General features: G+C 52.7%; 4 protein-coding genes across 4 annotated transcripts; all 4 read right to left on the bottom strand.

Annotated features, from left to right (window-relative positions):
- Nucleotides 1-376: 376 nt before the first annotated feature.
- Z518_06707 (uncharacterized protein) lies at nucleotides 377-5,214 on the bottom strand (the record flags this gene model as incomplete). Its single annotated transcript, XM_013414838.1, has 2 exons — nucleotides 377-1,465; nucleotides 1,573-5,214. 2 exons carry the CDS (start codon nucleotides 5,212-5,214, stop codon nucleotides 377-379), a joined length of 4,731 nt encoding a protein of 1,576 aa, XP_013270292.1.
- Nucleotides 5,215-6,578: 1,364 nt separating this feature from the next.
- Nucleotides 6,579-7,694, bottom strand: Z518_06706 (uncharacterized protein; the record flags this gene model as incomplete). Its single annotated transcript, XM_013414837.1, has 2 exons — nucleotides 6,579-6,996; nucleotides 7,135-7,694. The coding sequence occupies 2 exons, from the start codon at nucleotides 7,692-7,694 to the stop codon at nucleotides 6,579-6,581; spliced, it is 978 nt and encodes a 325-aa protein (XP_013270291.1).
- Nucleotides 7,695-7,824: 130 nt separating this feature from the next.
- Nucleotides 7,825-10,035, bottom strand: Z518_06705 (uncharacterized protein; the record flags this gene model as incomplete). Its single annotated transcript, XM_013414836.1, has 2 exons — nucleotides 7,825-8,767; nucleotides 8,873-10,035. 2 exons carry the CDS (start codon nucleotides 10,033-10,035, stop codon nucleotides 7,825-7,827), a joined length of 2,106 nt encoding a protein of 701 aa, XP_013270290.1.
- A 1,553-nt stretch (nucleotides 10,036-11,588) lies between these two features.
- On the bottom strand, nucleotides 11,589-13,226 carry Z518_06704 (uncharacterized protein; the record flags this gene model as incomplete). Its single annotated transcript, XM_013414835.1, has 6 exons — nucleotides 11,589-11,761; nucleotides 11,844-12,058; nucleotides 12,113-12,596; nucleotides 12,655-12,772; nucleotides 12,826-13,037; nucleotides 13,142-13,226. The coding sequence occupies 6 exons, from the start codon at nucleotides 13,224-13,226 to the stop codon at nucleotides 11,589-11,591; spliced, it is 1,287 nt and encodes a 428-aa protein (XP_013270289.1).
- Nucleotides 13,227-13,997: the final 771 nt, after the last annotated feature.

Here is a 13,997-nt window from a genome sequence, read left to right as displayed (position 1 = left end):
CTACCCCCTTACCTTCTATATATATATGTTTATAAGTCGAACCGGATCAGATCAACTGAACACCTCTGAGCTCCAAGGAAAACACCAAGAAACTTTTTATCTTCCCGTCTATTCTTCTTTCTGTCCCCTTCGGGACTTTCCACCCACCCTATTCTGTTTGATGGTGACATAGACCAAAAAATATAGCCGATAAGTATGCGCGCAGTGTATTATGTAAATCGATCGAGAAATTAGTCTCGAAATATCATAGACAATGTCCAAGACGATGCCAAGGACATAAGAAAATGAGTCCCCAAATCGAATGCAGTGCCTGTGGATGCTGATGCAATGATCCTGGAGGAGAGGAACGAGAACAGGGAAAAGGGAAAAATGGAAATCAGCGAATAACGCCGTCATCCTTCTCCTTCTCTGCTTTTTTCTCAAGGTTGATGGACTCTGGCGCCAGCCCCGTCACTTCTGGTTCTGGGCCAGGGCCATGGGCAGTTTCCAAATCACCCCCCGTTGCTCTCTCCATGTCTTTCTCCGTGGCGTCGACGGGAGGCTCGAGGACACTTCCCTCTTTGCTGCCCTCGGGGCTGGCGATTTCTTTCTTGCCCTTGCCATTTTTCTTCGGGACACGGACGAGCCAGTACAACGCAACAGCGCCCGCGATGTTGAAAACAATGTACGCCCACATGATGCCGAAGTTGCGCCACATGTACTGTGGGTGTGCGGAGACGCTCGACAAAAACGTGTCGGTGCTGGAAATCCGGCAGAAGCTGCAGTTGCTAGTCGCAGCGGTGTCTTGGAGGTAGCCACCGAACGCATCGATATAATCACGCATGTAGGATCCACAGGTCTCGCCGGCAGGAGGCGAGAAGTGCAGATACTCGTTCGAAGCGCAAGTGACGTCCGTATGTGCTACAGCCGTGGAAAGCATCCCATCGATGAGATAGGTAAATGGTGAGACGCGATACATAAAAATCCAGAAGCCGGGGAGAGCTGTAGGGCCGACGAGGACACCGCAAAACACAAGGGTGAGTGAGAAGGCCAAATTGGCCATGTTGCCTCCTGTCTCAGCATCTTCAATTCCTGCAATGACCATGTGCGCGAAAGTGGAAGTGAACAGTAAGAAGGAGAGGATGAGGAGGAACATCAAGGCACCGCGTTCGTGGACCGAGTCTGTTGGTTCCGCGTTCTCATACAGCCCGATCGGATAGTACCAGGTGACGAAGATGAGGATAGCGCAGAGCATGGACCAAGGTAGTTCGACAATGATGTTGCTCATCATGAATGCTTTCCACGAGTAAGCCTTGGAGGGGCGTTCACGCACTTCGTACAAGGATCGCTGCGTTACGAACAGAGGCATGATTTGTTGCACCAGTTGGCCGAAGATGGTCATCAGCATGAAGATGCCGAACATTTGGTTCTGGAGACCTTGCTGGGTATTGCGAGCCTTGAAGAAGGAGAAACCAATAAAAAGACCCTGGAGAGGCGAGAGAGATTAGCAGATCTGGTTCGTGAAGAGAAGGTGTATCCTGGTTGTCAAGGGAAAAATATGCCGTTTATCAACGAGAAAAAGGAGTAACTTACAGATGCAACGCAGAGAGACAGTTTGCTGTAGATATAAGAAGGTGTACGCCAGTATTGTTCAAAGACACGTTTCTGCACTTCGAACAGCTGCTCCCAAAACGGTGCGGCGAACTCGCGATAACTAGACTTGTCCGCGGCATTAGAGGTGGCGGGAGCAAGTTTGCATCGGTCTCGCTTCATTTGTTCCAGCTCGGCATGTACTTCTCTGATTTCCGGCGAATTTCGCCAGGTATCGACCCAGTCGATATCGGTGTGCGAACCCGGGGCAGCGCCAATGACTTCTAACATCCACTCGGCCGGATTGGCGTCTGGAGGACAGTGATGAGCGCCGTTTCGTTCGAAGTAACTGGTGAGGATCTTGGAGGATTCACCGACCGGGCCGAAGTACACGGTACGTCCACCCGTGGCGAGGAACAAAAGACGGTCGAAGCGTTGGAAAAGCATGGCCGAGGGCTGGTGGATGGTGCAGAGAATGGCTTGTCCATTATTTTTCAATTTCTCGAGGAGATCAAGGATCGACCATGAGGTTTGCGAGTCGAGACCGGAAGTCGGTTCGTCCAAGAAGAGTAAGAGTTGGGGTTTCGCCGCCAATTCCACACCAATGGTCAGACGTTTACGTTGTTCGACGTTGAGACCTTCGCCGGGTACACCAACAACGGCGTCGGCGAAGTCGGACATTTCCAGGAGCTTGATGATTTCGTCGACGTAGGCCAATTTCTCTTTGCGGGGGATGTGAGCTGGTTGACGAAGGAGGGCACTGAAGTTCAGGGCTTCTCGAACCGTCGAGGTTTCCAAATGAAGGTCCTGTTGTTGAACGTAGCCCGTCTTTCTTTGGAAGGATTCGTCTCGCTGTCGGCCATCGACCAACATTTCGCCCGTAATGACGCCCATGGTCACGCGAGTCGCGAGGACATCGAGCAGTGTGGTCTTTCCGGCACCAGATACCCCCATGAGAGCGGTCAAAGTACCGGGCTTGACCCAGCCGTCAACATGATCCAGGAGTCGTCGTTCTCCTCCTTTCACCTTGATGTCGTAACAGACGTCCCGCCATTGGAAGATCGCGGTTTGCTTCTGGATGATGCTGGACACATGTTCGAGCCGATGATCGTTCTGTGCCGTGACCGTCGCGTTACCCGCCTCTGCATCGGGCGGAGGATTGGATTTGAAAGCGGCGGGCTTGTGGCCGCGTCGGAAAACCAGAACTTCGCCCTTCGATTTCTTGGCCGCCACAAATTCCGCCGACACCAAGTAGGTGCCCATGAGACCGATCATGAATGCGATGAGAATCCCAAAGTTCCTCCATCGGTGCGAGGCGTAGTACTCGAAACTGCTATTGATATAGTCGTCTCCGGCAACATATGTTTGACCAGGTCGAGAGCCCACCGCGGCGCACACTCGGTTGGAACTGCCGTAGCCCGGTCCGGATGGAACGTAATCGGCACAATCATAGTTTTGACCGGAGAACTCGTTCACCATCAGGGCTTCAAATCCGTAGGCGACGGGATCAAGATAGTTGATCCAACGTGCCCACCCCAGCATGTAATTGACTGGAATAGCAAATCCCGTATAGATCACAATGGCCAGAATCAGAATGGCGGCCGGGGCCAACGCCTGACTGAGGGTTCGCGAGACGGAAGCGATGGTCCGGAAAAGCATGCTCATGACCAAGGTTAAGAAGAACGAGATCAAGAGGAAAAAGAAGAACGCGCCGGGCTCTCTTCTCAAATTGGTCATAAAGTACAGTGTAATGTTAAAGACGATCGTGTTGAGAATCTTATAAGGCATATCCGTCAACATCGATGCAAATGCCTCGGCGGACGGATGGTACAGAGCGTATCGAGCGTGCTTCTCGACAATCGGACGTTGTGCATACAGCGTCAGGATTTCCAAGGCCGAGCCGAAAGCGTTCATCAGAATGGCGAAGAAAAGCAAGGCGCCGCGGGAGTAGAAAGAATTGGTGGTGGTGTCGAGATTGTAAAAGATGGAACCGATGATCAAAGCCATGATGCTGTTGCCAAAGAGCTGAGTAAACGTCAAGCTCGGGTCGGCCATGAGTCGTCGGAAACCACGCCAGAGACAGAGGCCCACCTGTTGCCCGTAAGAGAGGGTATAGGGGGACGACACCCGTTGTCGTTTGGCTTGTTGCAGTCTCCTCGATTCCTTGAATCTCTCCAAATCCGGTCCGCCGAGGGGATGATTCTGGTCGAACGCTTCGATGTCCTGGAGAAGCTGAGCCCGCTCGGGGCTGTCCTTCCAAGCCTGAGCAAACTCGTCCGGAGTGCGGGGCACTTTGTTCTCGAAACCTTCCCGAACGATTCGTTCATCCGGACTGGTCATGGAGGTCAAGAAATCCGCGGTGGTCTGACGATCGGGACAATGGAAGCCCATGCGAATGAAGTAATCTTTGGCATCGCCCTTCTTTCCAAAATAAATCTGACGTCCTTCGTACAGCACGATGGCCTTGTCGAAGATGTCATACGCACTCTGAGGAGCCTGGTAGATGGCCACGGCGGCCGTCGCGCTGAGAATGTCGGTGGATGCCCGCAGAGTCTTGCAAAACTCGATGGCGTTGGCACTGTCCAAACCACGCGTGCTGTTATCCCAGCATTGGAGAGGAGACATATTCAAGGCCGCCTCCGCGATACTGACTCGTTTTCGTTCGCCACCACTGACGCCGCGGACGAAGTCGTTGCCCACGCGCGTATCAAAGGTGTGGCGAATGCCAAAGGTCGCCATGATGACGTCCCTCATGTGAGCAGCGTACGCGTCTCTCGAGACATTCCCAGGACGATGTCGGGGAGCTCGGGCGCGAGCGGCAAAGTAGAGCGTTTCACCCACCGTCAACTGAGGGAAATGGACATCCTGTTCCGCAGTGTAGATGGCCTCGCCGCGGAAATGTTGGTGCATCTGCTCAAAGCTGATACCTTGGTAGTTGATGTACGAGTCCTTGTCCACGTTGAATCCGTGAGTCTCGCCCGCGAGGGTCTTGAGAAACGTGGAACAGCCAGAACCCGGGGGGCCGAGAACGACCAACATCTCTCCAGGGTAGAGGACACCATCGAAGCCACGGAGAATGTCGATCCGGCGTTGGCCCACCCCCATAAGTTTGCGGGCAATCCCCAGGACTTCAAAAATGACATTGCCGACCGATTTTTGGTAGTCGGTGGCGGCACCGAAGCCGTGGGCACTCAGATTGCGGAACGCGACCCCGGCCGTCCGGGCGAGGAATCGGTCGTCAGCTTGCTGGAGTTTGAACATGGCCTTGACCCACGCTCGCGCGCGGAAGTTGTCTGAACTGGGGTCGAGGATCGAGTCAGGCTCCGCGTCGAAAGGGTTGACATTGAGGGAGAAGTTGGAGGAGCGAGAGAATTGACGAGCCAGGTGCTTGACGCGTTCGTCCTCGCCTTCATTGTCGGAGCTGCTGGAAGATTGGGGCTTCCCCGTCGGTTCCGTCGCGGCATGGGAGGCAGGAGGGGATTGATGGGGTCGGTCGGTGGATGGACGGGTTTCCCGTGATGTTGTGCGAAATGGGAGGTGAAGGGGTTCCCCCTGGCTTGCCCTCCGATGGTGACCTGGAGCCCCAGGACCCTGAGTTTCGACGCTGTGGTCGTAGTTGGACGTGAAATTCCCCACCAGGGACATATTGGAATGGTCCTCGGCCGTGGGAGGATGTCGAAGAGGTACCAGATTAGACGCTAGATTATAGTTGTGACCAAGTGGACAGGCAGGAGACAGTCATGAATGAAGCGGTGCAGCGTCGATCAGATTCGTGGGATGGTCGAGCTGGCCGGAGTCTTAATTACAGGTTTCTCAAGGCGAATGCAGATAGAAAAAGGTTACGAATGCTAAGGAGAGCAGAAGGAAAGGACTGGAAGAGACAGAAGCTTCGACGCCAGAAAACGATACGAATATGGATGTCGACAGCAGCAAAGTAGAGTACAAGCACGCGAGTAGATCAGTGCATCGAATTGCCTCCGGGAATCCTTCCGAGATGTGCACGGGATCGGATGCTTGGCGGGCTTGCACAATTCCATGCAAACCGACCTGTATTCGGAAAATGGGAAATCCGTCACCGCCAACCGGGAGCCAAAGCGCTGTGCTAGTTCCGTAAATTCCTTCCAATTCCATTGGTCCACAAGCGGGTTCCACCAAGGATTGCGTTCTCGTATTCTTGGTAATCAGCTCTGTCTTCCGCGCCACCTCGCGTGGTTGTAAGGCGAAGGGACAACATTGATATTTCACTCGAGACAGTCGTGGAGTAGGTGTTACCGTCATTGCCAACTTCATACTCTTCCCCCTGCGAAATACCTGTATGAATGCCGAGTTATTCCCAATTTGGCAGTGTTTTTTATGTTGTTTATTTCCCCTTTTGTCCCACCAATTTCACGTGCTTGTGCATAAAAAACCCACTTGTTTCATCAACTTCACTCGCCACATCAAATACGGCGTCTCCGGTCCAACCGTAATCTATTCCATTTGTGGTCAATTCGTCATATTTCTCCTCGTCGATGACATAACGCTTTTCTCTCCTCCTTTCTGTCCTGCGCGAGAAAAATTATTGACCCTTTTCCTCCCATCTTGAAGCGCCGGGTCGATCATTACATCTCCCTCAGGACGACTGTACCCCGGTTCCTTTCTCCGCAAAAAGGATTCTGTCGGCTGACAACGAGGTAATCATCCCGGCTCTCGTTCGCTTACGGGCACACCTCACCAGTTCTATTGTTGGGATCCCTTTGCAGACTGGGGTCTTGGCTTCCCACAACCAACGGGAATTTTCATGTCGCGCGATAAACACCGACAAGTTAGGTCTCGGGCGTGGTTGCTTCGGGGTGTCCGTCTACGTGTGCCTGCTTGTCGTCGTCCCAATGATCCGGCCCGGCGCGATGCATTGGCAGCGCGAATCCAAGGGTCCAGTTCAACGACTTGCCATCCCATTAAATTCCACCTCATTCCTATGTGGTGTTGGGTGTGAATGATTGCTCTTCTTGCTCTATCTGGCTCCCCCCTCAGCTCTTTCCTATCCCCAGAAGCCTCGCAAGGAAATCCACCACGGTGCCCAGGCCACCAAAGAAATATCCCATCCCAAACGACCATTTTCTGACCCTCACGGTGTAGATGAAGAAATACGCCAGCAGCCAATTAGTGAACACATACACCCAGAAAACGCCACAGTCCCCCCATTTCTCATCCGGCTCGATATTCAAGGTCGACAGATATTCCGCCCCCGTGGCATACGGGCAGTGTGCACAGGTTCCGTTCGACGTGGTTGAGACATATCCCATGCCCGTTGCCTGAACAAAGTCTCTGGCGTATGACTGGCAGGTCTCACCGGGTGGAGCATTGAAGAGCGTGCTCTCCCCGGGAGCGCATTGCACGGTCAGGTCGCGCAAAGTGGCCGCAAGCGTGCCACCGAACCAGTATGTACTAGGGATCGTGTAGTATATCCAGCATCACCAAATGGCGGGCATTTGCTCCTATGGTCTGATAATGCCGTTGAAGTTGAAAACCAGGACAAAGAGGAAGGGCAGCATATTGCTGATGACGGTGAAACTCGGGGCAAACGCGCAGATCCATTGACCCCAGCCCGATATGAACAGATAGAACAGCATGGTCATCAGGAACATGTCCCCTGCGTTACTGCTGTCGCGAGGAAGGTTGGTCGGGTAATACCAGAACAACCAATACACCGTCGAAGCCACGATGGCCATGGGGATCTCGGCGACCACCTGCGCCGTGCAGAAGGCGATCCAGCCGTAAATTCGGGACGGATATTCACGCGCTTCCCAGAGTGCTCGATCCATGTAGAATTTCGGCACCACCCCATTGACAATGGTTGGTGGGTGGGGCTGACTTTGGGGATCGTTCTTTCTTGTGACGCTCGATTTCCTGGAGCATTTGAGCGTTTTCCGTCGACTCATGCCATTCTTTGCTCCAATCGACTCGTCTGCCGTCCGCTCCTCTGTCCCACCTTTCGCCGCGGTTTCGAGGGTGAACTCGGCCACGTTCTTGTTTGGTGGACAGTGTGTTCCTCGCTCGGCGAAATATTCAGTCACGGCCGATCCATTCTCTCCAACGGGACCGAAATAGAACGGGTTTCCGCCCGGGTTCAGCGCCAGGATCATATCGAACTGCTGGATCAACATCGACGAAGGTCGGTGGATAGTACAGATGATGGCCGGGCCGGGCCGTGACAGTTTCTTCAAGAAGCGCACAATTGAAAACGCCGATTGTAAATCCAGCCCACTGGTAGGCTTATCCAGGAAGAGGAGTAGTTCCGGTTTGACGGCCAATTCGACTTTGTTCGACACCGAGCGAACTAATAACAGCATCTTGGATGTCGTAGAGTTCCAGCAAATCGATGATCCGGTCAACACAATCCAGTTTTTCTCGTTTGCTGATATGGCGACCCTGTCTCAACACAGCCGAGAATTCGAGAGCCTCACGGATGGTGGCTGTCTTGTCATGTAGATTCATCTGTTTGCAAAAGCCCGTGCCTCTCTGAAATTCAACTCCCGGAGGCTGGCCGTCCACGAGCATACTGCCAGACAGCTTCCCCACCGTTTGTGGTTGGACATACCCGTTGATGCCGTTGAGCAACTTCTTGGTTCCGCTCTGACATGGGACCTCGTATTGGACATCCTCCCAGGTGAAGACGCTCGGGCTCCTCGTAATGGTGTCCGCGGTTTCGCTTGTCTCATTCAGGAGTGTCTCGGTCGATCCGCTCCAGGTAGGCCCCGCGAGTTTGGCTGCCTTCTCTTCATCTGCGGGCTGGGTTTCTTCCTCGACCATCTTCCTGGCCTTCCGAGTCTTCTTGAACACCAGTGCTCCCCCCACCACCTCCGGCAAAGGAGAAGAGTTCGGAGGCCAACGCCGTGATAAGAATGAACAAGACGGTAAAAGCGGTGACCACCCCGAAATTTCGCCAGAGATGGGATCTCGAGCAGCCGAATGAGGTTTCGTAGTACGCACGGCCGCTGACGGTGTTGCTGCCCAGCGTGGAACCATCGAGGTCCGGATTGGCCATAAAGTAGACGATGATCGTGAACACCGCGGTCTGAACTGCAAGGACGGAGCGATCCAGGAGCACTCTGGCCATGATGAAGACCTTGGTGTACAGTGTGGTTTTGTCACCCCGGACAGCCAAAATTCGCGGAGAGTGCAAGCCAGGACCTGACGCCAGAAAGACACTGTATAGCTGGATCGAGATGAGATGAGTCTACTATTGCTCTTCTGTCCCGCAACAGCCTCTTGGAATTGTCAGGTATGTGGACATTCTGAATGTCGAATTTCGTTTTCGTACTGTTCGGCCTCCGCAAGCACTGGCTTGTAAAGGTCAGACTGGCGGAATGCGGCCTCAAGTTCTTCGGCTGTCTTGAGGGTCGATGCGTCTTTGCCCGGCTGGAACTGGCACTCATTGGGATCTCCCACCGATGTCAAAAAGTCGGCTGTGGTTTGACGGTCCGGGCCATGAAACCCGAGGTCAATGAAATATTGGCGCGCAAGCTTCGCGGGACCTTGATTGATCATCCGGCCCTCCTCGATCACCAAGACCTTGTCCATGAGTTCATAAATACCCTCCCCGGCATAATCCAGAGCCGTCGAGGCATCGAGTCCACGAGTCGCATTGTCCCAACACACCACTGACGACTTGATGGCCGAGGCCTCAGCAATACCGACTCGTTTTCGTTCGCCTCCGGAGACCCCTCGGACATACTCGTTTCCTCCCAAGGTGCCCTTCGTATGAGAGATTCCAAACATCTTCAACAGAGTGTCGATGATGATAGGGATGGATTCTGCTTTATGCTTCCGTGTCTTGTTCATCAATGCAAAGCGCAAGGTCTGCCACACGGTCAACGTGGGTAAATGCTGATCATTTTCAGGATTGTAGATGACTTCATCTCTGTAGCACTTTCTTTGTTCATCGGCCGAGATACCTCCATAGCTGACTTGGCCTTCTACCCTAGCAAAACTCTCCCGTTGATTCGCGATTACTTTGAGGAATGTGGAACATCCGGATCCGGGTCGACCCAAGACGAGCATCATTTCGCCGTCCCGCACAGCACCCGAGAAATCGGAAAGGAGATCGCGTGTTGGGGGTTGCTTTCCAAATCTCCAAGCCGATACCAATCTGGAGACGGAACGATAAAGATCGGGGCCAAACGGGCCGATAATGGCCTCTGGCAAGGTTTTGAGAAATGTCGCTTGAGCCCCCACTCCCTTGACGGCTAGATTCTTGTACAGAACGCCGACCTCTTTGGCCGATTCTCTCACTTCCGTCTGCGTTTCGAAAGGACCGTCCTTCAAGAAAGCACCGAGATCCCATTGGTCCTCACCAGTGGGCTCCGGGCCAGACTCCAGATTATCAGAGGACGTGTCGCAAGTGAGGACGTTCCCGGGCTTCTTGAGGTTTGAATCTCCTGTAGCAGGGCGCTGTAAACTACGCCTGGTGAGGTCTCCCCTCATCTTCTGGTAGTCAGCATGGCCTCGTTGCGACTGGCGTGTCCGTCGACATCGCCTTCACCCCAGGTTCCTTCCCGCTCCCAGATCTCGCTTCTTGATAACCGAAAGGAGTCAGTGGGTAATTGAGCTACGCTTGTTGCTTGGGATTGTTGCTGAGGGGAGCAACGTGGTGAAGATCAGAGAGCGGTGCTTCGCGGGGTCAGTGACCATGTGAAATGGAATCATCTTGGGTCTCAAACTCACCCTCCTGGCAATAAAGGCACCGATACATCCCCCGGCCGCGTTGGCTGAGCTCTTGACAGCTTTCCTCTCGCGGTCTGAGTTGCCGGAGTGATTGCGATGGGGAAGGAATCGACTATTTAAACCCCAAGCTTTGAGAGCTTCCCAAAAAAAAGAAAAAAATAGAAAAGGGAAAGGGGGGAGATTGTCAGGATTTGGAGTTTTGTCGCTGGAGGACAAGATAGGGCAACGAAGGAAAAGTTCAGATCGATAAGGACCTATAGAGGAAGAATATGCGAGGAAGACGACGAAGCGAGCAAAAGCAAAGATTGAGGAAATCCGGTGAGGTGGAACGGTACTAATGGATGACTTGACATGATATATTGGGATATTGAACATAGCGGAGTTCTTCGACACTGACCGGAACGCCTATCGAGACTCAATAGAACTGTGGGAGAGGTATGTTTTGGTCTGTTTGGATTTCCAAGCCAAAAGGGGCGTGCATGCCAATGCCGCGCCTCGACAGGTGGAAAAAGGCACCGAGATGCGTGCGCACCGAGCCCTGGGTTCAGGCAGGAAAGCGCAAGCATTGCTTTGAGATAGGTTGTGTCCAAGTGTCAAGACGTCCAGGAGCCAATGGTGGCGACAGAGTATGACACGCTGGGAATGGGGTTAAAACAGGCGACGTGACATGAAGATGATGTGAATCAAGCTCAACAAACTGCAGTACTGGATGTAACGACGGAAGTCATTAAGCTTGGGAGAAGAGGGGACGGGAGGAAAGAATGACGGAGGGGAAAAAATAAAATATAATAATATACCAAGCCATGGAAGCGATGGAATAGAGGGCTCGAGTTATGCAGTGGCCGCATGGACTCGCCCTGAAAGCCCGACTTGGGGAATCTGGAAGATTCCCGTCTTCGGCCCGTTTGAAGTAAATTGCGCCATGTTTCGACAACATGGGCGGTTTTGACCATCCGACCGGCCAGCCGAGATTAATCCGAGACCATGATGATCACGTGACTTGGAGGTAAGCACCGGCGATATTAGGATCGATATTCATATCTTCAGGGAAGCCCTTTATTGTCCCCGAAGAGCACAAGAAGGCGAGTGACCCTTTTTGTTATCTCGTTTCCCCATCAAGCATCCCGTTGTTGTTGCTGCTCTACTACTAGCGTCGTTTCAAATTTGCTTTGGGCGATCCAGTTTGTCCCATATGTACCGTCTAACAGACCATCTTTGTGGATCCAATGTCGGGTCACATCTTTGAACACAGCAACAGAACCTGCAATCCACTTTCGTTACTCGTGAAGAAAAACTCATCCATTATATCCCCCTCACAACCAAAAAGTCACTCCGGCGCCAACGGAGATCAATGCAACCACCGTGGCCACGATTCCAGCGTCATCCAACAAGGGAGATCCGGAAGCAATTCTGCCTGCTGCACCTTGGGCAGTGGAAGAACTGGCGGCGCCTGAGGTAGTACTTTCACTACCCGAGGATGGGGTGACTGTTGAGCTGTAAGTACTACTGTTCGGCGATGCGGAGCTGAATAATCGTGATGCTGTCTTTCGAAACACCACTGGGCATACCTGCTGAGACGTCCCCTGTTCCCATCGTGGGCAGAGGGGCGCCGGGATTCACCGTCCATCCTCCCGGGGTGGAAGTCGGGCAAGCCGGCGGAGAAGTCGTATATGTCGCCGCGTATTCGGCCGACTGGACTCCGGTGGGATTCAGGGTCTTCCACTGCTCTGAAAGGTTGCTAAAATCTGGTTGCACAGGTGTCGGAGTCCCTTGACGGGTGAACCTACGTTGGTCAGCTCGAGCGTACACACCAATCACGTTGGTCAGCCATCGTTACCCCTGAATGATACTTGATCCTTGGTTCACATCACTCCCCAGCGGCGGCCCATAAGAGACGAGTCCATATTGGTTCATTTCCTGGATCCATTCATAAATCATTGCCCCCGACCACGTGTCGACCATGTCAGGACCAAAGATCGCCGCTTGGTCATTGAATGTTCGTGGCGGAACTGTATTGCAGCCATCTTCCGAGAAGAAAATCGGCACCGGGTAATTTTCCGCATCTGCTTGAAGACCGACATATCCTGAGGACCGGTAAGTGGGGGTGGACCCGCACCACTCGTAGCTGTTCAAGGCGTAGAAATCGAGGCGCTCAGTCACGTTAGGACGGCACACCAGGTAATTCTGCAGCATCGGTCGCAGGACAGCCGTGTCCGTCGCCGAATAGCCAACGGGAATCTTGCGGTATCCTTTGGTATCTCGATATGTCTTCAGATCGACCGCAGCGGAGAGAAGGAAAGGGGCAGCTTGGGCATCGGCCACTGGGACAAGAATTGTCAGTGTTATTCCCCGTCAATTTCCAAAGCCCCTTGAACGTACAAACATTGAGAACCTCGTTGCCCACAAACAACCCAGCGGTGTTGTCGTACTGTTGGAAATTGTCCATGACGGCGCGATACGACGCAGATTTGTGGGCGGTCCACGAGGATTCGGTTCCCTGTGCCATGTCAGCTAACCCCGTCTCTTATCACTATGGCCGTTCATCTATACGTATCGAATGTATGTCTTGAAACTGTCCATGTCCACGAAGACATAGATCCCGGCAGCAGCGAATGCATTCATGCAGCCCCGATGATCCGCCGAGGCATCCACATGATAGACTCGGATTGCATTGGCACCCAACTGCTGCATGAGAGCAGCATCCAGTTGACATTGTGTGGTATTCACAAGAGGGTCGTCTTCAGTCAATTGGTAGGCAATACCTGCAGAGGGGAATGGGTTAGCGATCAGACAAAGGCCTCCATGGTGACATGAGACTTGCCTTTAATAAAGAATTGATTGCCATCGCTAGTGAAGAACTTGGAACCGACTGCAGAAATGGTAGGAATGGCGTCGACCGTGGCGCAGAGGGCAGCGAAAGCTACCAGTACAACTGCAGGCAGAAGACCCATGGTTCTCAAGCTTCAAGGTCTGCAGTTGGGTGGTTTTTTTTGGTTTTTGCACCCTCTCAAAGAAGTGCTAAGCAATATCAATGTGAAAGCAAGAATGGCTAATACTTTTTTTTCTTTCCCCCTTCTCAACACGAAAGTATTTTTGGTGAGATCGGAATCAACGAAGAGATCTAGCAAAATATCACCAGTGAAGAAAGGATATGTACTAGAGGCTGAGAAAATCTCGTCCGAGGCAATTATTTGGCTGGGGTGAGGTATTATCGAGTGAAGCGGATCAAGGACAATCAGCGAAGTGCAGTTTCAAACGATGGGTAGTCGGGACCTTTCCTCCCGGAAGAAAGGCGCGACAACAGCAAAAGAAAGAAGAAAGGAACGATATAAGTCTAACAACAGCGAAAGACGGTATTGACAGAAGGGAGGAAACGAAGAGGGAGGTCTCAACTCAACTCTTGAGAAGAGAAGCGCAGTCTCAAAGGTCTCTAGCAAAGTCCATTCAAGGTTCATGGCGGACAACCAACAGCACCCTGAAGTGCGCTCCGAGTAATCAATCGTAATCAAGTATGAGACGGACGCTTGGGTGATGGCGGGAGATAGCATGAGAACAGGATTTCTCCCCATGAGGGCAGGAAAACCCAGGCCAACGAGATAGGGAAGTTTATCGAGAGCGGTGGTCCGTTATGAAGATGTACCTGATTGGCAGAAAAGCCCCGAGCGCTAGCAGATTGTCTAATTAGAGAAGCCTAAGAGAAGCCTAAGAGAAGCCCGACCAGC

Source organism: Rhinocladiella mackenziei (genome assembly GCF_000835555.1).
Source record: "Rhinocladiella mackenziei CBS 650.93 unplaced genomic scaffold supercont1.5, whole genome shotgun sequence".
Classification (NCBI taxonomy): domain Eukaryota; kingdom Fungi; phylum Ascomycota; class Eurotiomycetes; order Chaetothyriales; family Herpotrichiellaceae; genus Rhinocladiella; species Rhinocladiella mackenziei.
The sequence above is the reverse complement of the archived record's forward strand: the minus strand, read 5'-3'. Positions and strand labels throughout refer to the sequence as shown.